Below are 25681 nucleotides of genomic sequence, written 5' to 3'. Positions count from 1 at the left end.
AACATCACTAACATATTTAGAAAATTTTTTTCTCCTGCCTATAACACATTTTAAATGTGGATGAGGTTCAGCCAATAAGGACTTTCATAGATTTGCACAAGGTAGTGGTTAATTGAGGCAGAAACAACTGGCATTGCAAAATCAGTTTGCTCTGCTTTTGACTCACACTGGTATGGGTTAAATACTTCAGGGTGAAACTAACATATGGAAGAAGCCTTTAATTTAATCTTTCTCCTGCCTGAAGCAAATCCTGTGGGTTTCATATGATGTGAATCAGCCCCACTTGCAGATAAGTAAACACATTTAGAAAAGGAGGCACAAAGGTAGCCCTGAAGTGGCTTGGACATCTGTTACTGGAGCATGTAAGAGTAACTTGATCAGTCAATTAATATCTCCTCTCTTCTTCTCAGTTTCCTCCTTAGCTGTGTTGCTTTGTCAACGCTTAGTCTGGAAAGAGAGGAGGCCAGTTTTCGACCGTTCTTTTCCTTCCACAAATTCAGCAAATGATCAAAAGACAGAATCATGTCAGTCTATCAAAGGTACATTCCATACCTCTTTAGCTTCCTAAGGAGCTTGAGGGAGAGGCTGAAGTTCAAGTTCTCAGAAATATAGAGGAAGTGGTGAATGCCAGGTCCATTTCCATCCTCCCTTGAACTGGTCTCATTGGTCTGTTGTGGCCTTTGAAACGGACTTAGCAACGTCTCCCCTCTGTTTTCACGGAAGTGTATATTTTGTTTATTAAGAATGTCAAGCTGGTCTTCTTCAGAGAGAGTCAGTCACTGATTTTAAAGCCTTCTTCTGTGAGAGTTGAAGTAAGAATGATGCCTTTGATATTTTTGTCCATAGCTCTCTACACATGTTTACCACTGAAAAATAAGACAGATTTGCTAAGAAAAGGGACAGAGGAGAAATTTTGATTGCATTTAATGGCACTTGACTAGAGAACCTCCAAACACCCAAATCTTGTCCTGTGAATCACTCCTCAACCCTTGACATTCCCAAAGGAGCTGCATACAGAAAGACTGATAGCAAATGAGAAACAAAGTAACACTTTATTATAACCTTTCAGATCTTGATCAGGCTGGGTTAGAGTGCAAGGTTCACTCTTAAGGCCTGCCCTCCTACCCTACACATGTCAGCTTTGGCTCAAATTCTGGACCATCACTAGTCGCTGCCAGCCACATGGCACAAAACTAAAGCAGTGATGCTTTTCTGAGGCAGATAAAGAAGGCTAGGCTCTCTTCCCCTGGTGCTTCTGGCAAGTCCAACCCACGGAGCAAAAGCAGGGAGTGCAAGAGAAGGTCACCCCTGCACAAACGTGGGCTTTTTACAGCACTCTGCTCATTGGTAAACATCAACCAATATTTAATAATTAACCAAACAGAATGGCAGATCATTCTCCCTTAAAAGATGTGAGGGAGCTAGAAAGGGAGACAGTAGGAAAGTAGGTAAAGAAATAGAAACATTCCATCCCCTATGAAACATTCACCCTCTCCCCACAAACACGCTCTATTTGAAATCCTATACAGAGAAGCTTATGAAATAGAAGTGGCTTCTGTAGGAAAGCCTGAAACACAATGTAATTTAGTCTTAGAAAGCTGATGAAATAAGGAGTAATTATTTAATTACAGGAGGACTTTTTACTTCTCAAAAAACGTTATAGGTTACCACAGGTTTTAGGGAGAGCCCAAGGAAGACTGAACTTGGAAGGAGATCCCCCCACCATCTCAAGGCTGGGGTTCATACCTGGTTAGAGAAGGTAGTTGAAGTCTACTGGATGGAAGAGAAGTTTGTTGGTTTTCCCAAGACAGAGCTGGTCTACAGTCACTGGGAGAGAAGAAAGCAACTCTCTGGCAGGTAAGTAAGCTCCAGCCAGTGACCAGTTGTGTCCAGCCGCGGAGGGAATGCCTCTGTTCATAGGACGCTTGGGACACCCACAGTGTCAGAAGGGCAAATGAGGGGCAGGGGGCATGGGTGAGTCACTGTCGGGGGGCCGGTGTGTGGGCACACAGAGGAGCTGGATAGGACACGCGTTTTCTTTTTACGCAATTTGCATTATCTATGTGAACTTTTTCAGATTTTTGTCCAGCCTGTATATGCGTGCTAACTTGGAACAATCTGTGTCATGTAAGGGGAGACTTATTTCTAGAACTTTGTCATTGAATTACCCACATCAGTAAGGAAAACCTCTTTGTAGGCAGTGTGTATCTTAATCAAGACAACTTTTTCAATAGGAAATTAAAACCTGGGTAATAAGCTCACAAAATCTATCCATACTTAACACACATCTCAATATCAGAATGTTGCCGATGCCTTTCTGGAGCACTCCATTTGACCCTGTCACATACATCTCCTCTGAATTTGGTAGGAGCGTGATTGTTTTTCAGACTTTGCAGCATCAGTACCAGCAGCATATCTAGGTCAACTTCATGACCACCATAAACCTCCTCACAGCAGTGGTAGAACCTGCTCTATGGATACGAGAAATCTGGCAGGTTATCAGGCTTTTATTCTATTCATATATATCTCCTTTCATTGGTGAATGAAAGGTTCAGTGACTTTAGGTGATCCTTCCCAGTGGATCACCTAAAGCCATTTGAAATCTAGGTTTACGATGGTTTTGTTTGTTTTTAAGAATTCAGATGGTACCGTGCAACTAGAAGAAGCGGAGGGAGAAAAACTATTAATGTACTCCATTAATTCGTTCAGCCAATATTTCTTAAACACCCCGATGTTCACAGGACTACTAACATCAGCACGTAACAGAGAGGCTGGACTGCAAAGTGGAGCACATGGTCTGGGATGTTATGAGTCACTACTGTCTATGATCATTTGGAAAATTCCTGTGCTCTGCTGCCAAAGCAAAACTGCATTCCTGGACGGGGAGAAACACTGAAACTTCCAATGCTAAAGTATGAGAGCAGCCTGTTTCTGGGGACAGCTTTTTGCTTTGTTCATACGTAGCCTGGTTGAATCTGCAGGAAGAATTTGAACTGTGGACTAGAAAGAGAGCACAAAGAAAATATGTTTATCTCAGAAGCAAGAAGACATGGGGAAAGACCTTGAGACATCACTGAGCTCCATGCCTCACAGCAAATCTACATTTATTAAAGATGAGAAAAACCTTATTATTGACTTTTCCTTAAACAATGCAGGAAGGATGTATTGTGTTCTTTAATACTCAGTTTCAGAAATAAATGCAACTATTAAAAATACTATTAATTGCTTTCCCCTTCTTTCCTTCACCTAGATTCCTTTGAAGAAAAAAAAATTTAAGAACCCAAGTCATTTATAGAATGAGATTCTCATACTCCCATTAAAAGACAGCCTCTTCAATAAGTGGTGCTGGGAAAACTGGACAGCTACATGTAAAAGAATGAAATTAGAACACTACCTAAGACCATACATAAAAATAAACTCAAAATGGATTAAAGACCTAAATGTAAGATGGGACACTATAAAACTCTTAGAGGAAAACACAGGAAAAACATTCTTTGACATAAATCACAGCAAGATATTTTTTGACCCACCTTCTAGGGTAATGAAAATAAAAACAAAAATAAACAAATGGGACCTAATGAAACTTAAAAGCTTTTGCACAGCAAAGGAAACCACAAACAAGATGAAAAGACAACCCTCAGAATGGGAGAAAATATTTGCAAATGAAGCAACGGACAAAGGATTAACCTCCAAAATATATAAACAGCTCATGCAGCTCAATATCAAAAAAACAAAAAACCCAATTAAAAAATGGGCAGAAGAACTAAATAGACATTTCACCAAAGAAAACATACAGATGGCCAAGAAGCACATGAAAAGATGCTCAACATCACTAATTATTAGAGAACTGCAAATCAAAACTACAATGAAGTATCACCTCACACAGGTCAGAATGGCCATTATCAAAAAGTCTACAAACAACAAATGCTGGAGAGGGTGTGGAGAAAAGGGAACCCTTTTGCACTGTTGGTGGGAATGTAAATTGATACAGCCACAATGGAGAACAGTATGGAGGTTCCTTAAAAAACTAAAAATAGAACTACCATATGACCCAGCAATCCCACTACTGGGCATATACCCTAAGAAAACTATAATTCAAAAGGACACATGCACCCCAATGTTCATTGCAGCACTATTTACAATAGCCAGGATATGGAAACAACCTAAATGTCCTACAATAGATGAATGGATAAAGAAGATGTGGTACATATATACAGTGGAATATTACTTGGCCATAAAAAGGAACAAAATTGGGTCATTTGTAGAGATGTGGATGGACCTAGAGTCTGGCACACAGAGTGAAGTAAGTCATAAAGAGAAAAACAAATATCATATATTAACGCATATATGTGTAATCTAGAAAAATGGTACAGATGAACCTATTTTCAGGGCAGGAATAGAGATGTAGACGTAGAGAACAGACATGTGGACACTGGTGGGGAACGGGATGGGGGGATGAAATGGAAGATTAGGTTTGACATAAATACACTACCAAGTGTAAAATATATAGCTAGAAGGAACCTGCTGTATAGCACAGGGAGCTCAGCCCGGTGCTCTGTGATGACCTAGATGGGTGGGATTGGGGGTGGTGGGACGGAGGTCCGAGAGGGAGGGGATGTATGTATACATATAGCTGATTCACTTCATTGTACAGCAGAAACTAATAAAACATTGTACAGCAATTTTACTTCAGTAAAAAAAATAATAAAACAGATCTGTTTTGAAAACAGAAAATAAAAAAACCAAGTCATTTATAGAATGAAATTCCCATACTCTCAATAAAAGAAGCTAAAAATGACTGAACTCTAGTTTTACTAAGGGAACATTATTATATATTCATTATTTTTCCTGCTTTGGAGATTCAAAGAGTTTCTCTAATCCTGTAGCATCCTCTTCCTTACCGTTATATAGCCTGGACCTGCTTCAACTGTCTTGGTCTTTACAGACTACTTCTTTTCAAATAAAAACTAATAATTTTCTATTTCAAATAAAACAAAGCAAGCTATGAGAAGAGCCATCACTTGGATTTGGATAATAGGTCTTCGGTCAGCTAGTACAACCTCACATTTCAGACAAAAGCAAAAGACCTTTAATAAGATTCAAGAGTATGTATGACGGGGAAGGGGGGCGGGAGGGGGAAGGAAGCAATGATAAAATCCTTGAAATTCTCCCAAATTATAAATGCCATTAAGCTTTACTATAAAATCCCTCAAATTAATGTGTTTCTAATTTTAGCATTAAATGAGGCTGGTGTATTGAGTAGAACTATTTGCATAATAATGACAAAAATCAAAGTTTTAGAGAAGCAAAATTGACTCATTTGAAACTTAAATTCTAATTCCTGAGCAGCTTCTGACTAATGAGCCTGAACAAGTCAGAAATGTCCTGGCCCTCATCCTCAACAGTGGAAAAGAGATTATATAAAGACGTTGGAGAAAATTTACAACATACACCTATGGTTTCTTAAACTTTCCCTTCCAAGTAGCAACACTGGGGGTGGGGATTCATATATCCTCTCAGTAGCTCTGAGAGTTTAGCCTGAAGTCGCAGGCTGCAAGCACAGTGTTTTTTGTTTTTTTTTTTAAGTTTCCCATTTTCTCTTTGACTTTTATATGTATTTCCAACTATATGCTGTAAAATATTTATCTCTCTTTAAAAATATACATGCTCTAAATTACTGGCTAATTAAAATGTACCCCCATATTAGTTAGGCTATAGGCTATGCTGCTATATTAAAAAGATACCAAATATAGTCGTTAAACAAGATGTTTTATTTCTCATGTAAGGGTCTGGAGGCAGCAGCTTGCCAACGGCGTTATCAGCAGTACTGCTCCATGAGGATATTCAAGGACCCAGCTTCCTTCCATCTTGTTGCATTACCCCTTAAGGCATTATCCTTAAGGCATTATCCTTACACCTTAAGGCATTATCCTTACCTGCTCAGTCAAACCTAACTTAGCTTCAAATCTATGTTTCAGTCATAGAAAGGGCAAAGAAAAGTGAAGATGAATATAATTTTCACTCACATTTCACTGGCGAGACTTAGTCATATGGCTGCAGTAGCTACAGAGCATGGAAAAATATAATTTCCAGTTGGATGGCCATGTGGCTGGCAAAAGTTAAAATAAAGGTGATGTTACAGAAATATATACCACACCTGTCTTATGGATTTTTGTATCTACCAACTGCTATATTCCTCTAGAGGTGCCCTAGAGCAGCATGGTATAAGGAATGGGTCTGCAAACGTTTCATGTAAAGAGCCAGGTAGGGGCTTCCCTTGTGGCGCAGTGGTTGAGAGTCCACTTGCCGATGCAGGGGACACAGGTTCGTGCCCCAGTCTGGGAAGATCCCACATGCTGCGGAGCGGCTAGGCCCGTGAGCCATGGCCGCTGAGCCTGTGCCTCCGGAGCCTGTGCTCTACAATGGGAGAGGCCACAACAGTGACAGGCCCGCGTACCGCAAAAAATATAAATAAAAGAGCCAGGTAGTAAATATTTTAGGCTTCCTGGGTATATGCTCTCTTTTGCAACTATTGTTGTGGTGCAAAAGCTGCCATAGACTATATGACTGTAAGTAAGTGAAAGAACATGGCTGTTGTTTTAGTTATCTATCACAACATAACAAATGACTCTAACATCAGAAGTTCAAATCAACACACATTTATTATCTCACAATTACCACGGGTCAGGAGTCTGGGTCTTCACGTAGGATCTCACAAGGCTGCAGTCACAGTCAGTTGGAGTGTGTTCTCTTCTGGAAGCTTGACTGGGAAAGAATCCAAACTCACACAAGTTGTTTGCAGATCTATTTCCTTGTGGCTGTAGGGCAGAGCGCTTAGGGCCTCAGCTTCCTGGTGGCTACCGGTTGCCCTCAGCACCTACAGGCCACCCGTAGTTCCTTGTCTTGTGGTTCTGTCCACAGGCCCTCTTACAATATGGCAGCTTGCTTCTTAAAAGCCAAGAGGGGAGAAAGTCTCTAGAGTGAGTTTGGTAGCATGACAGAATTTCACATAATGTAAGTCACGGGAGTGACATTCCATTACCTTTGACAGATGATTGGGAGTCTGTCCATCAGAGCTGTGTTCCAATAAAACTTTATGAAAACAACTGGTGGGCTAGATTAGGCCCACAGGCCATAGTTTACAGACCCCTGGCATAATAAATAAGGTGTAGAAGCCATTGTTTAAGGTAAGAAAAGATAAAAATTAATTGAATAGAGTTAGAGAAAAAGAATCCTCAGAGCCAGAGGAGCTTTGTAGAAACACAGTCATAGAAAAAATGCGTTTCTGATTCTGGTCCTATCCCATAATACACCTATTACCTTGTTAATGAAAAATTAAGAATGGGATAGATGAGCATTATGCTCAAACTTATTTATCATAAAATAGAGTTGTTATTGGAACTCTAACTAAATTCAAAGTGAAGGGGCTTCACAGCAAGCTTTCTTCAATTTTAGTTCAATTCAAACCTTACCTCGAATAATTTCAACAGAAAACCTGGTCGTTTTCTTAGTGATTATGAAAATGACAGCTAACACTTAACGTGATTATTGCAAATCAGGAATTATGCTAAATGTTTAACATGAATGACCTCGTTTAATCTTCATAACACCCCCATGTAATTTAGATTATTATTATTCCCACCACAAGATGAGGAAACTGAACTTTAGCGAATTAAGCACTACAAAAAGCAGCAGAACTAGTATATGACACTTAGTCTATCCTGAGGGTCCAGACACTTAAATTTTATTTGAAGTATAATGGCAAGTCTTTGAAGGGTTTAAAGCAGAGAGGTAGTGTAATTAATATGATTAATGTTTTAAAAATATTAGCTCTGTGTGGAGACTGGACTGAAGGGGGGCTAGAGGAAGCAAGGTAGTCCAGGGCAAAGATGATGGTAGCTTGGAAAAGGTAGTATCCTAGAGATATATTTGCAAGATATTTAGGTGGTAGAAGTTACAGGCTACCTCTCTAACTGAAAAGCACTCCACTATTCCCTTGTTCACAACACTCTAACCAAAGATCACACTGATCTTTGGTTCCTGAAACGTGCTAAGCCTTTTCCAATCTCTGAGATTCTGCATTGGCCATTCTCTCTATCTAGAATGCTTTTCACTGTATTCTGCTATTGCCTCATTCTAACTCATCTTACAGGACTCAGCCCAAATCTCACTTCCTCAGAGTCTTTCCTTGATGCACCATCTAAGTTTCGTCCTATCTTTTATTTTCTCTTAAGAGAATCCAATTATTTTTCATCCCATACTTATTCACAATTTATTATATTTTGTTTTTTAACTTTTCATTTTTTAAAAATTTTATTTTATTTTATTTATTTTTGGCTGCGTTGGGTCTTCGTTGCTGCACACGGGCTTTCTCTATTGCCGTGAGTGGCGGCTACTCTTCATTGTGGTGCGCAGGCCTCTCATTGAGGTGGCTTCTCTTGTTGCAGAGCACGGGTTCTAGGCATGCAGGCTTCAGTAGCTGTGGCATGCAGGCTCAGCAGTTGTGGCTCGTGGGCCCTAGAGCGCAGGCTCAGTACTTATGGAGCAAGGGCTTAGTTGCTCCATGGCATGCGGGATCTTCCTGGACCAGGGCTCGAACCCGTGTCCTCTGCATTGGCAAGCGGATTCTTAACCACTCCACCACCAGGGAAGCCCCTAACTTTTCATTTTATATTGGAGTATAGTTGATTAACAATGTTGTTATTAGTTTCGGGTGTACAACAAAGTGATTCAGTTATACATATACATGTATCTATTCTTTTTCAAATTCTTTTCCCAATTAGGTTGTTACATCTTGCTTGTTTTTTAACTGACTGTCTAACACATTACACTTCAAGACGCCAGAAACTATATTAATTTTGCTCATCACTGTTAACATAATGTCTAGCGTACACTCAGTTCCTGGCACCATAGGCAGTCACTGAATATTTGTTGAGGAAGTAAATGTCTGACTTCAGTGCTTTTACGCTTAAACACTGTGCAACTGTTTTTCACATTTGCTGATTTTAGAAGAAATTTTTCTCTTCTATCTCTCTGGAATTATCAATAAAACATATCAAATAAAACATAGTGATGCTTCAATCTCCAACCCACTCTCACTCCATACTCTTCCCAAACCCATTCCTAGATTTTAAAAAATGTTGAGAATAAAATGTACAGTAGGAGGAAGAGGGTGATGAAGTTGGTTTGAGGCAGGTGAGTTCTCATTTATTGTTGGTAAGAGTATAAACTTATGAACCTTTGAGAAAACAATTTATCAATATGCAAAAATGGCCTTAAAATAAATGTAAATAGGGACTGCCCTGGTGGCACAGTGGTTAAGACTCTGCACTCCCAATGCAGGGGGCATGGGTTCAATCCCTGGTCAGGGATCTAGATCCCACGTGCATGCCACAACTAAGAGTTCGCATGCCACAACTAAGGAGCCCACATGCCACAACTAAGGAGCCCACCAGCCACAACTAAGGAGGCCATGTGCTGCAACTAAGGAGCCTGCCTGCCCCAACTAAGACCCAGCGCAACCAAAATAAAAAATAAATAAATAAGAACATACACAAAGAGAGGTGTGTGTGTGTCTGAATTTACATGAGATATCTGAAAAGATATAAACCAAATGTTTCTAACTAGTTAGGTAGGTATTTCTAGGGAATAAGAGAGCAAAATAGACTTTTTTAAAAACACTTTTTAAAAAATATAGGCAATTTTATATTTATAATAAAACCCCATTAAAAGTAAAAACAGAAAATAAATCTTCATACTTTTGGCAAAATAATCCCACTTCTAGGAACCCATATTAATAAAGTAATGAGAAATGTGGTTTAGGGTTTATTTATAATGATCTTTACCAGTTGAGTTCTTTAGTATTTTAAAAAACTGGAAATAATCTAAATGTCCAACAATAGATTGAATAAATAAAATGTAACTCATTCAACTGAAGGACTACTTAAAGATAGTAGAGAAAGATATATGAATAGGAAAAAAAAAACAACAACCTTCAATAAAATCTACCAGAATGTCATTAACGGCTGTTTCTGGATGTTGAGAGTCTATGATTTTAGGTTACTCCTTTATAATTTTTTTTGTGTTTCCTACTTAAAAATAATCATATTTTATAATTGGAGAATTGCAAATATTATTTGTAGTACTCCTTTCTAACAAGTAATTTATATTTTTATTCAATCCTCATGACAAGCACTCATACAAAACATGTTCATTTGCTAAGACAGTGGGTTTCAGTTCCTACTTATGGCTCCACCCACCTTATTTCTATGAAAATGTAACACACACCTTAATAATCTTTGGGAATGAAATCTTCTTCTACTTGTGTATCGTAACAATGGTGGTAGCTTAAGAAATAAAATTATCTGGAATTAAATATATTTCAGGAATAATTATGTTCTTAGTTAGAATTAGACCTACTACTTACTGGTCCTTCCTTCAATGCCTTTGGTCAGACTTTCCTGAACTAGATTGATGGAAAGAAAACTATTTACCACTATTTTAAGCTACAAATAGGAAATTTCATTATGAAGTGTCACATTTAACTTAGATACCTACACTGGGAGTTAAGTTGGCATCAAACCAATGAAAACTTCTACCTATTCATATGGTCACTGTTGGGAAGGCCCAACAAATTCAACTTGAAGTGATGTATGTTTATTTGTACATAAGAAGAAATGTTTACAGTAGTCAGGTACTTTCCTCTGGGGACCACCAGAACAGAGCATAAAAATATAAGATAGATCCCACAAGCTACATATGGAAACAAATCCCATTATATTATAAACACGTCTTCTAGATATCCTATCAATGGAAGTTTGAGTTTAAAAACTTTTCAAATCAACCAAGTATGGACAGCCACTATAATATTTACATTCTGAAATAATCCAAACACCTAATCCTTCTAAGCAACAACATACAAACACACGTATAAATAAGTAAGGACATAAATTCCATATACTGAACATTTATTTGGGAGACATTTAACATTCATATTACTCAGATACCTCATATAAAGAATGTGATTTAAATCCAATGGTTCTGTTTAACTACAGGATATTTCTGAAATCAAATTCTTTCATGTGAAGTCATATTTGAATCTCTGTCTCTCTCTGTTCTCTCTCTCTCATTTTCTCCCCCCCCCATCCCTTTCTCTCCTTTCCTCCCTCACTCTGTCTTTCTCACTGGAAATAATATAGTGCAGACATTTCACTCATAAAAAATTCAACTGATATTATTTTCTGCAGGCAACCATACTCACATTTATATAGATCCACAGCATAAAATACTGTGCACTTCAACTAATTCTAAGACATAAAAATCTTCTTGACTGAAATTAACATATTTACGAAAAGAGAACATAAAATTTGTTTCACATTCTGTTTTAAAATTTTAAGGATAATCATTTAGCACTCATTACAGTTATTTTTATTCATGATGTGAATCTGTCTCCCACACCTTGAAATGAATCATTAATTTTCAGTACAAAAAAAAAGCACACAAAAACCTGAACTGTTATTAAATCATTAAACTCAGAGAAAAAATTAAAGTGCACAGAGATGCTCATACTGGAGTTGGCTGATGTACTAGCACTAGCTCTATTTAAAATTTCTTTCCTATATTATTTCCCAAGCAAAATACACTCATTATATTAAAGGAAATAAATGCCATAATGTATTTAATTGAATGTGGCCACTTTCTTATTTTTATTAATGTAATGAAAGAAGTTCTGTGTTCTAAGGTACACATTACACTTTGTATCCATGGACCCTTCTTGATACATTCAAGTATGTAAAAAATAAACAGGTCAGGCAATAAAGCAAAAATAGGACAGTAAAAACAATATGATATTCACTTTTGTTCCCCTTAAAACAAAAATGTTCTTAACAATTGCTTGCTGTTGGCTCACAGAACTGTAGAATGTATATTAGAACTTCAGTACTCAAAACAATGATCTTCCTTGGCTGTTATTTGTATAAGAAGCAATAAACCGTATAATTTACAAGAAGAAAGCTAATGAATCCTTCAGAAAACACAACCTGGCAGTTTATCTTCAATGCAAAACAATGAGGTGGCAGGAGTGTGATAGAGAAACCAGTCTTTAGGAACATCATGTAAGGGAATCCAGCTGTGCTTGTATGGTCTCTAGCTATTTACAGAGACAAAAAAAAAAAAAAAAAAAAAGAGAGAGAGAGAGAGAGAGAAAGTTGGTGAAGGGAGAGAAATTCATATGAAGTGTTGTTTAGAAACATGCAAATGAAAGAAAAGAATGTAACTGGTAACTATGTATTTTAAATACACTCACATAAGCAATAAATATACCACTTAGAAAATTTTTCTTTTTATGTGGATATTAGAATTCAAGCTTGCTATCTGTTTTCAAATTTGTAAAAGAGGATTTCTAAATACTACTGTTTAAAATGCACCCAGCTAGGGCTTCCCTGGTGGCGCAGTGGTTGGGAATATGCCTGCCAGTGCAGGGGACACGGGTCTGGGCCCTGGTCTAGGAAGATCCCACATGACGAGGAGCAACTAAGCCCGTGAGCCACAGCTACTGAGGCTGCGTGTCTGGAGCCTGTGCTCCACAACGAGAGAGGCTGTGGCAGTGAGAGGCCCGCGCACCGCGATGAAGAGTGGCCCCCACTTGCCACAACTGAAGAAAGCCCTCGCACAGAAACGAAGACCCAACACAGCCAAAAATAAATAAATAAATTTCAAAATGCATCCAGCTCTTTCATTTTAGATTTTTAAAGGGGGGAGGGTGGTAGAGGGGGCAGTGCATTTTCCTGGATTACAAAATCAGTATTTACAAAGAAACACGAAATATCCTCAAAGATAAATCTTTAAAGGCCTGGTATCTGCCTTTTCCCTTGGGCCCAGAAATTAAAATATTTAACATTACCTATCTCTAAAGTGCCAGTGTGGCTAGATACCACACAGTTTATTATTTAATGCTTTACATTAAAACAACAAGACTACTGCTTTAATTAAAACCATATCCATTCTCTTCCTGATTTAGTTTGTCAGATTCTCTTCATCTTGGCAATGCTTCCTACTGTGAAACATAAGATGTTTATAAGGGAAGTTTAAAGAACTCAGCTCTGTAATGGGCATTTAAAAATAAGAATTCATAAAGTGGAGGAAACATTGTGAAAAACCCCACATTATCAGAAATTATTAAAAAAATACAGACCTTGTTATAGAAATCAAACAATTCCTTGTGACTGAATTCCACAAGAACTTTCTTCAGGCTCTGTAAGGAAAAAAGAAAGAAAGAAAGAAAAAAATTTAGTTGTGTACAATTTACATTGCATTTTTTTTCCTCTCCAGCTAGCCTCAGAATTTAAAAAAAAACAAACAAACCAAACTTACCTCCTCTACTCAACCCCACTGTTCCAAGAACTCAAAAATACATTTAATAACACTCCACTTTAGCAAAAGGTTTCAACTCTATAGGGGTATCTGTTCTTCAAGTTGACTCCACAAAGGTTAATAAAATATATTCCAACAAGAGAACAATTTCATTATGTATTTTTTCAAGGCAGAGATAATACATGAGATTATATTTCATCTTTCTCAGCAGTCCATTTGAAATCTAGTAAATACCATTACACAAAGACACTGGAGGCAGCATATCTGACTGAACTCATCCAGCCATTAATGCCTCACATCAGCACAGCTGCTGTCTCCAAGCATTAATCTAACAGTTATGATCTTAACATGCTGAGATTGTTACCTTTTGTAATGTACAGACTCAGCACAAGTTAACAATTAACACAACAGCTTCAAAGCTGGGACTTAAACCTGCTCCTTCCTTTCACCTCAAATGCAACAGAGAAATCTTTATGGATGCTACAGATGCTAAGTAATATTGTGTACGCATGCATGATAGTGCAGTAAAGTGCGACATTAACCCAACCCACCCCAATACGCTTTTGGTTGATTTTGTAAACTGGGGTAACACTGTTTCTGAAAATTGTTCAAACATGTTTATCTTCTTCAACGTAACTTTGGGAAGTGAAAGTTAATGGGGACAGAATACCAAGAATGTGTCACCTGCTCTGACCATACTGTCATGCTCACGTGACATATAACAGGCACCATGGATTGAAGAAGTGGAAAACTGTTGCAAACAGACATTGATTCATGCACTTAATTGCCTATGGTCATTTCCAACACTGTATTAATTCTATTTCTCAGTTTCTATGCTCACTTTTTTCTTTGTTTTATTTGTTTTAATGATTTCCATTTCCATTCACAAAGCCAACATTTTCAAAACAAGTTTTCTCCTAATTTTAGGAGAGTCAGTGGGGCTTTGCTCAGAAATGGCATCTCCCTTTCCATGAAGCCTAATCACATAGGCTCAAATTCCTTTCTTTGTTTTCTCTTATACACCCATGTAAGTTTTAAAATGAATGACGAAGCATACCGGCTTTAAAGCTTTATCCTTTACAAATGATAAAAAAAAAACTATGAATTTTTCAAATCACATTAGAAGAATCAGTTGGTTAACTGGCACATGTCCTGAAACCTCCAAAGGCTGAATTGGCATTATCCAGCAGGGATATATTTCCTTCCAGCAGTTAAAGGGGAATGATAAGCCTAGGTTTACCCTAGGGAAAAGCAAAGCAAGTTCATTTCTTTACCACCCCCTCCCCAGCAGAAAGTTAGGAGAGACTGAAGCTGAATAAGTATGTGGACAGCTCATTTGATGTACCCCTAGAGGTAGCAGCCAAGCTAGGCTCTTGTTTCCTGTACTTCGCTTTGCTTTCTTTCAGGGTAGTGTTTTCTAAAATGTTACACTGAGGAAAGGGAAGGAAGGTAACTGTAAAAAAATACTTCTTAAAATAACAATAGCTAAAATAATGTGTGTGTGTGCATGAGTATGTGCATATATACAGATGTTTATTTTACACACACACATACACACACCCCTATCCATCCATCCGTAATAGTAATCCCTCAGTATCTGCTGGAGACTGGTTCCAGGACCCACTGTGGATACTGAATTTTCCGGATGAAGTCCCCAAAATGCCCCTCCAGATCTGTGGTTCCGAATCTGTAGATTCAAACAACCGTGGATGAAGTAGTGCCACAGTATTTATTGACAAAAATCCAAGTATAAATTGACCTGTGCAGTTCAAACCTGTGTTGTTCAAAGGTCAACTAAATTTAGTGTCTTACTTTACTGAAATACTTAGCCCCACGAAGGAAAAAAACTGATACCTGATATAAAATCTTATGTTTGACACAATAACTGGTAGCTATTATCATTATCATTTCCCATTCAACTCACAATGACTTAGAGAAGACCATGAGAATATGGAAGAGTATAGGAGTGGTTTTAAGTGTTGCATGTTTATGTGTAGAGAGATTATCCTAAATTTTAAGAATCTATGTTTACCTAAGGGGTGGCCAGTGGCAATTGTTTTTTAGGTTTAGGGAAGTAAGGATGGAGCTTAGATGTGTAGGATAAAAAGGAAAGGGGGGGTGCTGGCCAGGGGCCAACTTCCCACATTGTCATGTTCTGACACGGAACCCCACAGAGTCTAAGAATCTTAAATTCAAATCTGGCCTTCCAGGACATTGTACAAAAGTACCTTATCAAGAAAAAAGTACAGTTCACATTTCACTTAACAGTTTGGTAACTTTATTTATGACTTTAAATTTAGAATGGATGATGGCCTCCATTTTTATTCTTTCTTCAGGTCCCATAAATATTAGGAGTAGACCTGATCAAAATTTGCCCTGGGACTACAGCATTTTTTTGGAGGAAAGCATACTCTTAGCTTTCCTTGAGAATATAACCAGAAAGTGACAAATTTGCTTATCAAATGAGAATCAACTCTTTAAACTTCATTGTTTACTCTTCAGAAAATGTATGGAAGGTTCAAATCATTATGTTGTACACCTAAAACTAATACCATGTTATGTCAATTATATCTCAACAAAAAATTTTAAAAAAGCACCTGGGTGGTAACATTTGGCTGGGGAGAAGGAGGACACCATCAGGAGACCCTCAGATGCCAGATTCGATTGTTAAAAGGGACTCTAGCCAATGTGAATGATCTGGAAGCCTGGCTGGTGGTGGAACACAAGGGTTGGGGGTGGGGGAGAATAATTAGGAACGGCCCTTTTCTACCTTTCTTGGTAGGTTTCCTGGCAGTTTCTCCAGATGAAAGGGGTGCATCCAGATTGCCCGTGAGTACTCTGGACTGACAGGCTTGATCTGATTTGAAAAAAAAAAAAACCAAGAGACTTGAACAGGTACTTCCCAGAAAAGGATGTCCAAACAGACAAAAACATATGAAAATATATGCTGGAAGGGGTGAAATTTTTCTAACTACCCTGGAAACTTGTCTGGCATTATTTATTAAAGCTGAATATATACACATCCTATGACCCAGAAATTCACTGCTAGGTATTAATATTGAGCTCAATAGAAATGTACACATTTGGGCACCATGACATAGGCACAGGAATATTGATAGTATTAGGATTCAAAAGAACTAAAAATGGAAGTAACCAAAATTTCTTTCAACAGAAGAATATATAAGTTGTAGTATAGTAATACAATGGAATGTTATACAGACATGAAAATAAACTACAGCCAAATACAATATCATGCATGACTAACAAAATAAAGTTGAACGTCAGGGCGGGGGGCACAGAAGAACATGTATGATTGATTTAATGCATATGAATATTTAAAAAAACAACAGAAAAGGTTTTAGAGACAAATTCTTAGGTGGTAAAAGTATAAAGTAAAGCAATAAAAATATTACCAGAAATACCAAAATACTGATCACCTCTGGGTGACTGGAGAAAGGAGGCAGTAATTGGGAGGAGGCATAAGAGAAACTTCTGATTTCTTCTTACTATTGTTATTATAAATTAGGCAATAATTTATTTATTGACCTTGGTGGTAGGTAAAAGGGTGTCCTTTTTTTTTGACAAATTACTGTGCTCTTTTTCTGTATGTGTGCTATATTTCCCCAATTAAAAAAAACCCAGCACTGTTATGTATTAAATTCATTCCTTTTTATTCAATAAACTTTTATTAAAGGCCTACAGGCCTGTTCTAGGTGCTACGTAAAGAGCAATGAACAAGAGAAATCAAAATCTCCCCCATTCTAGTTGAAGAAAACAGACAATAAACAAGAAATATAATAAAGACAATAATAATAATAAAATCATCATCATAATTCACAACATACATATAGAAATGTTTGTTGGTGATAAATGCTAGGAAGAAAAATAAAGCAGGGAGAGGGAATGTGTGTTTGGGGGTAGGTAGGTGGATATTCAAGGTTAGATGGTCAAAAAAGGTCTCACTGAGCTGATAACATTTGAGTTAAGATTTACAAGAAGTAAAGGAGTAAAAAAACTCCACAGAATAGGAGAAAATATTTGTGAGTCATTTTCTAATAAGAGTATAGCACCCAGAATATATAAAGAACTCCTATAATTCAATAATAAAAAGACAAACCCATGTGGGTGGGCCCTAATCCAATATGACTACTGTCCTTATAAGAAGAGATTAGGACACAGACACACACAAAGGAACGATTGTATGAAGACACTGGACGAAGATGGCCATCTACAAGCCAAGCAGCGAGGCCTCAGAAGAAACCAATCCTGATGACACCTTGATCTCAAACTTCTAGCCTCCAGAACTGTGAGGAAATAAATTTCTGTCATTTAAGCTACCCAGTCTGTGGTACAGTTATGGCAGTCCCAGCAAACTAACATAGGCCCCATCATCTCTTCTGGGAAGGAGAGAAGATCTTTAAGAGCAACAGAAAGCCACTGGAGAATTTTAAGAATGATGTAATCGTATTTACATATTAACAAGCCACTTTGGGTTTTATTTGTAAATGGATTAGAGCTGGACAAACTAGATGTGGAGAAACCAGTTAGGAGGCTATACTGCATTTGTCTAGGCAAAAGATAGTGACCTGATCTAAGGTGATGGCAACAGTGATAGAGAAAAGTGAAAAAACTTGAAAAATGGTTTAAGAGGTAGAAGAGATAGCATTTAGTGAAAGATTTGAGTTGGGGGAGGAGGTTAAAGAATAGGCAGAGTCAAGAATGACTCTCGAGTTTCCGGCAAGAGAAACTGATAGATGCAACTGAGATAGGAAACTAGAGGAGTAGATGCGAAGAAAGAGAATCAAAAGTTCAGTTTCAGACACAATTAGCTTGATATGTCTGTGATATTTCCTTGAAAATATGTGAAATAAGTCTGGAAAGACAGAAAAGGAAATTAGATAAGAGATATACATTTGGGAGTTACTGATATATTGCTATTTAAAACTGAATGAGACTGCCCAGGAGAAGAATGCGGTATGAGAAGAGAGGGTAGCCTGAGACAGAACCCTTCGGAACTCCAATATTTAGGGTAGGTAGGTGTTTCATAAATGATGAGTGTCACCAGGTCCACAGATGTTTTCTGCATGGTATGTGGAAATGTATGGCATTTATGACATGAATCAAAATAATTTAGTAAGTTGGCACACAGGCAATAAAACTGGGTGGCTTGCCTTCAATGTTCCATTTTCCAGTAAGACCCATTAAACTCACTAATATTGTCAACTAAATATACACAGACTAGAAGATTTACTCTTTCTTCTGCCTTGTACATATAAGATTGTAACCAAGAACCCATTTAGGAAATTCATTACTTATGTTGTCTAAGCTGGTCTCATGCATTAATACCACACAGACTTTCTGCACCCTATCTGAAAACACTGCCAAGTGAAAATGAAAGTGCAAAGATCATCATTCTGCCAATTTCTTAAAAGAGAAGAAAGATGTATTTGTTCACCCATTTCTTTTATTTTTAATTTGTAATCCTGTCTGCGAGCACCTGGATAGTGTTGCACATACCCATTAGCAAAATTCCCATGGAAACAGAATTTAGTAAGGTCTTCAGAGAGGTCTAACTTGATGAAAGCTGACAGTAAAAATATCGTCTGCTTTCCCATTAGTTAGAAATTAGGAACACATATACATTTTCCAAGAGAGAAATGTATTAACCTCATCACAAATTATCTAAGCAGAAATAACCTCTAAATAACATAGATATAAACCAGATAAGAATTAAACCAAATTTACATTGCTTAGCTTTTAAAATTAAGTAGGATATTAGAATTAGAAATCATACAATTATCTTTTCATCTAGAAAATCAGGAGTAGAGGATTCCAGTAAAAGAAGAACTATGACTCTCTTGTCCTGGTTAAATCTAAAAATAATTTGCTAGGGACTTAGAGAGGAAGTTTTCTCCTTTTCAATTATAGAAGTGAAGGATAGATATAAAATTTAAATAATATTTCAAAAAAAATAATATTTCAAGTTCTACTGAATGGGTTTATAAAACAGAAATCATTAGGCACCATTTATTAAATAAATACATCTATAAATTATACTATCTACAATTGTATCTATCTATAGTTACAGATCACTGTAAAAATATTCCAGTATTTCTATTATTATTTGTTGACTATCTTCACTATTACTGAATAGTTAGTGAAACTCTACTCATGTACATGAACATTAACCATTTCTGCCACCCAATAATATTCAGTTATTCAATAAACATCTAAATGGTACTGATACAGACATGAATGAGCCATATACTCTTGACCAAAGAAAGATCCTTTTCTAGGTAGGCAGGTTGCCCTTTACAGCTGAGCTTCCAACTATAAGAAGAATGTACGTGGAACAGTGAGAAAGAAGGGATTCTCTGCCCATTGTCAGATCAATGGAATTAATCCTAGCAACAAACGGGGCTACAACCAGCTCTGATTCAGAGGATGCTAGCTTGAGAAGGTGCAAGCAAAACATTCTAGGTAGAGGGAAAGAACAAATTTCCATTTTTCTGCGAGGCGGTTGGACTATACAATCTCCCAAGGTTCTTTTCAATTCTATGACTCAAGGATGTTGAAAGGCACACCTCTATAAGCAAAGTAAATTGGGGAACTGAGGGAGTTAGAGGACCACAAAATGCCAGTAAGAAAGAGCTTTAGCAATAACATAGTTCAATCGTCTTACTTAACCGATGAGAAAACTAGTCTTACAAAGATGAACTAACTCATGTAAAGTATACAGCAGTGGAACTAGTCATTGTTCTTTCTACTGCATTATTATGGTAACTCAACATAAAACAACACTTTCACCTGCATATCAAGCTAATTAATAGAAAAAAATTTCTTCCCGTGAATTTGCACAATTGCTTCCCTTCTCTAACTCATTATACACAGAAATACATAGAAGCTTTTCTGAGGGTAAATACTTTGATAAATATGGATGATGAGATGCCAAATAAGAGATGTAAAATGTCAGGTTAAGGTCTTAAATTTCTCAAAAATTTTCAGAAAAAAATATAAGCAACTCTCTTTGTCTCAGTTACATTGATTTTTTTAAAAAAGCTACTATGAAAATTTCACAAAAGTTAAAATACAATTGCCATGTTTAAAATTCTAATTCCAAATATATAAACAAAACTGTTAGCCCAATGAATATACTACATCATACAGAGAAATGGAGCAAGAAAATTACCACTTTTACCTGAATATGGAGCTGATTTCTGTTGCTCCCTCAAGCACTATGATTCCAAAAGCTCTTCATTAAAACACTGTCTAGCCTAGCAGGTTCCAAAACCTCACAGGCATTGGCCCTCCTGTTTGAGGAGGGCAGTGGGCAAACTGAAAACCCTGAGCTTATGTCAAAGTTTGATAGACGTTATAAAAAGACGACTGCAACAAATACAGGCCACAAAAGGCATTTCCCCATGGTCAAATCAACCAAATTATAACTTGTCTTTTTTGAATCTTTGAAAAGTACAGTTTGACGAAATGCTTATCTGTTTAAGAATACAGGCAATACATAAACAGCAAAAGCAAATTTCTAGCTCATTAACATGGCACTCAAGACTTCCAAAACCTGGCCCATGACTCCACCTATGGCCTCACCTCCTAATACCCTCCTAATGTGCTGCATGCACCAGCAGTACCAGTAGCTTTCTGCATACTTCAGGTCTTTGTTCATGCTGTTCCCTGTCTTCTCCCAGTAATGCTCCCTACTGCTCTTGTGTGTGCATGGACATACACACATGCGCATATACCAGCTATTTCATTTGGCTAGATCCTTTAATACTCAGCTCAGTTGACACTGCGGCACCCTATGCATACCTCTATCTTTGCCTTTTCCTATTATACTGTATGGAATTGCTTACATTTGTTCCACTGACGGTAGGCTCTTCAAGGGAGGGGCTAGTCTTTATTTTCTTTATTGTAGTCTAATAGCCTAGTATGGTACTTGATCATAGTACTTAATACAATCTATGGTTATTGAGCTTAATTTTAATGAAACTGAGTTATTTGTAATGAGGTGGATAGACTTGGAGTCTGTCATACAGAGTGAAGTAAGTCAGAAGGAGAAAAACAAATACCGTATGCTAACACATATATATGGAATCTAAGAAAAAAAAATGTCATGAAGAGATTAGTGGTAGGACGGGAATAAAACACAGACCTACTAGAGCATGGACTTGAGGATATGGGGAGGGGGAAGGGTAAGCTGTGACGAAGTGAGAGAGTGGCATGGACATATACACACTACCAAATGTAAATTAGATAGCTAGTGGGAAGCTGCCGCATAGCACAGGGAGATCACCTCTGTGCTTTGTGATCACCTAGAGGGGTGGGATAGGGAGGGTGGGAGGGAGGGTGACACAAGAGGGAAGAGTTATGGGAACATATGTATATGTATAACTGATTCACTTTGTTGTAAAGGAAAAACTAACACACTATTGTAAAACAGTTATACTCCAATAAAGATGTTAAAAAAAAAGAATTAAATTTAAATATGCTTCCTCTTACCCCACTGGGGGAAAAAAATTATATATGGAAAATATCAGAATAAATGGATTTTGTCTGATGACAATGTTTTCAAAGTATTCTATAGCATTTGCCCCAATGCTGACAGTAGTTTTACAGGTCTTGTAACTCTTGCTTACTCAGTAAATATGTAGGCTAAATAGGACAAAAATTAAACTCTAAGTATTGATTCTCTAGTTAGCTTGAAAAATGGCTTCTCATACTTGAAGGTGCCTGCCTCAAACTGGTGAAAGCTGAAGATTCACGGTTTTGTACATACTTAGCTAAAAATACAGTAGTTGTGGCTGTCAACATAACAATAAACCACTTTTGGCCAGAAATCTTTATTCAATATAAAAATTGTATAAAAGTGTGTATGAAATATTGTCACTAAATGTTTAATCTGGGATATATACTTCAGCTGTTAGAACATTTACTCTGTTATCTGTGTACGCTCTTTTCATTCTGGCTAAAATATTACTTTATTCTTGCGTAGACAAAACAATATGCTTGGCAGTCATATCATCACCATATTTTCTGTCCTTTTAAAAATTAACAGTGTGCTATGCACGAGCAGATCACAAACTTGGAGCCAATCAAAGTGCACCTTCTATAGTATTCATTAACTATAATTTATTATGTGTATGCTGATATGTCATTATGATTTTCAGCTTTGGTACTGAAATATTTAACTATGGTTGCTGAATATAATCAGCAGGATAAGAGGTTTTGAATATGATTACATGAAGGTCCTTAAATATAGTAAGAAGTTATGTTAAGAAGAGCACTGACAGCAAAAAAATGGAGTTTTTTCCTGTATAAATATTATAAGTGATGCTATCTTTTCTGAAAATTATACTTTATTCTAATTATAAATACTTATCTGATTACTGAAGCATTATCATTACAGATTTAGGAATAGCTGCATTACTTAATTTCTCAAAACATGTGTTAGTATCCTAGCTGAGGGATTCTGGGTAAACTACAGATATCAAATTGAAATCATACTATGTTTTCAATGCCTAGTTTTTTTTTTTTTTTTTTTTTTTTTTTTTTTTTTTTTTTTTTTTTTTTTGTGGTATGCGGGCCTCTCACTGCTGTGGCCTCTCCCGTTGCGGAGCACAGGCTCCGGACGCGCAGGCCTAGCGGCCATGGCTCACGGGCTTAGTTGCTCCGCGGCATGTGGGATCTTCCCGGACCAGGGCACGAACCCGTGACCCCTGCATCGGCAGGCGGATTCTCAACCACTGCGCCACCAGGGAAGCCCTTCAATGCCTAGTTTTAAAGACTGTGAGCTCAGTGTCCGAGTTTGGGTTTCTCCTTTGTTCATAAAACCACATTACTGTACTCATAGTAAATTCATAGAAATTTGGATGGTGTGTGTGTACTTTCAAGAGCCACTATGTACTTTGCATCCTAAACTAAACAACCTAATGTAATTCACAGTGTTAAGAAAAAACCAATTAAAAACATAAGTTGGTTTAATTTTTTTCCAGATTGTGCTGTCAGGTCAGTCTTCAAGGAAAAGAGAACGAATATGTGCACCTAAATGAGAATTAATTTCACAATTTAGTTACAATTTATACTTCTTATCAGCTAATTGGAAGCTCTGTTTCTGCAAAATAAAAAGGATAAGTTCAACATTTGCTCCATGCTCTGGAGGGCACTGAATTTATCATGTAAGCGGCATCTGAAAATCCACTGTTAACCTGCAATATAATAATAGGAAACCCCCTATTTCACCCTCAACACATGTGGACCCAAAACCCTAAAGACAGGCAGCTATAATACTAATTTGATTATGGGTTAATTTAAGGCAGTAACCATCTAGAAGAAATTGTTAACTTGTAATCATGTTGTTCCATTACAAATGTTTAACTTGTAATGGTGACAGATGAAGATTGAGCTCATTTTTTCCATCCATGTTAGTTCCCTGTGAACCTAATTACCTGATTATAATTTGCAAATTCCTCTTGGAATCATCAAAGGAACTAATAATGCATATTCTAAAAAAGAAATGGTTCTAACAAGTTGATATTTTTCTATAATGCTGAATATATCTGGAGCTCATAAATAAGATTTTCATTTTACATTTAAAATGTAGTGTCTGGGGCATGCTACTATGAATTCAGACCAGCACTGGGAGATAGTTCAGTCTGTACTATGGTACCTGAGTAAAGGGTGGAACGTAGGTTTAATTTTTAATTTAGGAAAAATAATGACATTGGAGAATTTAACTTACACTTTTTTAACAGCTTTATGAGGATGATCATATACCATACAATTCACCCATTTAAAGTGTATAATTCAATGGTTTTGAGTATATTCACAGAATTGTGCAACTAGCACCACAATTAATTTTAGAGCATTTTCATCACCCCAAAAAGAAACGGTATGCCCTTTAGCTATCATCCACCAACCCTCCTAACGCCTTGTCCCAACCAGCAATCTACTCTCTGTGCCTATAGATTTGCCTATTCTGCAAACAATATAAAATTTAAATGGATCCCTAGTGCACACTAATATTTAAGGAATAGGCTATACAAAAGTGGAGCTTTGCAAAAACAAAACCTGAGGAATGCCTTGAGAGGTTGGATAAAAACTAGACAAGTGCTATCACAGACCCTAAAGAAAGAGTTTTAAGAAGGAAGGTGTGATTCAAGTGTTTATATGTAAGTGTAAGTAAGTAAAATCAGCTGTCTTGAATACAGCATAAATACTCATGTCAAGGTTGAAATTTCAGGCCCTCTTCACTATCATTTGATGCACTGCTGTTTTATAGGAAAGGCCTAGAGACAGCTGCAGAGGCTGTTAGATCTTTGGAATAAATAGAATACATCACTCAGCAGCTCACATTTATATAAATTTTCAAACGATAGTAAGGCCTTATATCATGCAAACTTCTTTAAGAGAAGAAAAATGTGATTTTAAAATTCGTATTTTTAAAAAAGTAAATTGTGCCTCAAGCTTTATCTTTTTTCTAAAGCTTATTAATAAAAAATGCTTTTTTGAATGATTAGTTCCAAGTGTTTTATTTTAATGAATTATATATTCATATGAAGTCCATAAAAAAATTGTTTGCGTGTCAATTTTAAAACTCTAGTTCCTCTACAAAGAGAAATAAAAAGCCAAAGGTTTGCATCAGAAACATTAAAACTGGACTGTTCAGCTCTTGCTTGTTATATGTGGTCTTTACCTAGAATGAGTCATAACATAATAAAGCTACACAATTTGGTTTAATGTTTTGTTTCTGTTGATGATTAGAGAGGCTACAAGCCTCTCTAGCCTAGTCATTAATATTAAGGAGTTTTGTGACTTAGGACAAGTTAATAAAACAAACCTTTAAATAACCTATTAAAAAGTTGTCAATAATAATTTTGAACTTGAAATTGCTTTATAGAATTTCTAGCATTTTACAGTGCTAGAAAATAAACAAGGGTTTCAAATACATTTCCTAACTTGGATGGGAAGAAAATGACAGAATGGTAAAAGCATCCATCAAACATCACTTTTTGATTATAGGTCACATAGGGCTGCTTTAAAATCAGATAAAGGTAACAGGGAATTAAGACATAGATTATTCCACAGATGACTGGAATACAACTTAATTTAAGAACAGGTTAAATCTGTGTAACCCCAAAGTGATTACAAGTAATTTTTACTTTCAAGTCACATCTGAGTTAACAAATATAAAATTGATAAGGTTGGTGGGATATACCCAAAATAGCTGTGAAAAAACTACTCAGTTATGTCACGGAGTTGGAAAAAGTTAATGATCTTGTAAAAATACAGGGTGTTTGTG

The 25681-nt window shown here is 36.9% G+C and overlaps 1 protein-coding gene and 1 long non-coding RNA gene across 6 annotated transcripts in view; both read right to left on the bottom strand.

Moving 5' to 3' along the window:
• Window positions 1–203: 203 nt before the first annotated feature.
• Window positions 204–7076, bottom strand: LOC136794040 (uncharacterized). The gene is made up of 2 exons (XR_010840213.1): window positions 6679–7076; window positions 204–866 (listed from the first exon to the last, which is right to left on the bottom strand). It is a non-coding gene; the product is annotated as an uncharacterized lncRNA (long non-coding RNA).
• A 3874-nt stretch (window positions 7077–10950) lies between these two features.
• COMMD10 (COMM domain containing 10) overlaps window positions 10951–25681 on the bottom strand; it is a 169897-nt gene continuing 155166 nt past the window's right edge. For 3 of the 5 annotated variants that reach the window (XM_067031477.1, XM_067031480.1, XM_067031478.1), the window contains 3 exons: window positions 16142–16228; window positions 13193–13252; window positions 10951–12148 (listed from right to left, as the gene is read on the bottom strand). In XM_067031477.1, coding sequence (XP_066887578.1) covers window positions 12110–12148; window positions 13193–13252; window positions 16142–16228 — 186 coding nt within the window. In that variant the 3' untranslated portion in view covers window positions 10951–12109. The remainder of the gene's footprint in view (window positions 12149–13192; window positions 13253–16141; window positions 16229–25681) is intronic. The other 2 variants (XM_059061897.2, XM_059061898.2) reach the window with 1 other exon arrangement.

The sequence above is a fragment of the Kogia breviceps genome, chromosome 4 (genome assembly GCF_026419965.1).
Source record: "Kogia breviceps isolate mKogBre1 chromosome 4, mKogBre1 haplotype 1, whole genome shotgun sequence".
In the NCBI taxonomy this organism is placed as follows: Eukaryota; Metazoa; Chordata; class Mammalia; order Artiodactyla; family Physeteridae; genus Kogia; species Kogia breviceps.
The sequence above is the reverse complement of the archived record's forward strand: the minus strand, read 5'-3'. Positions and strand labels throughout refer to the sequence as shown.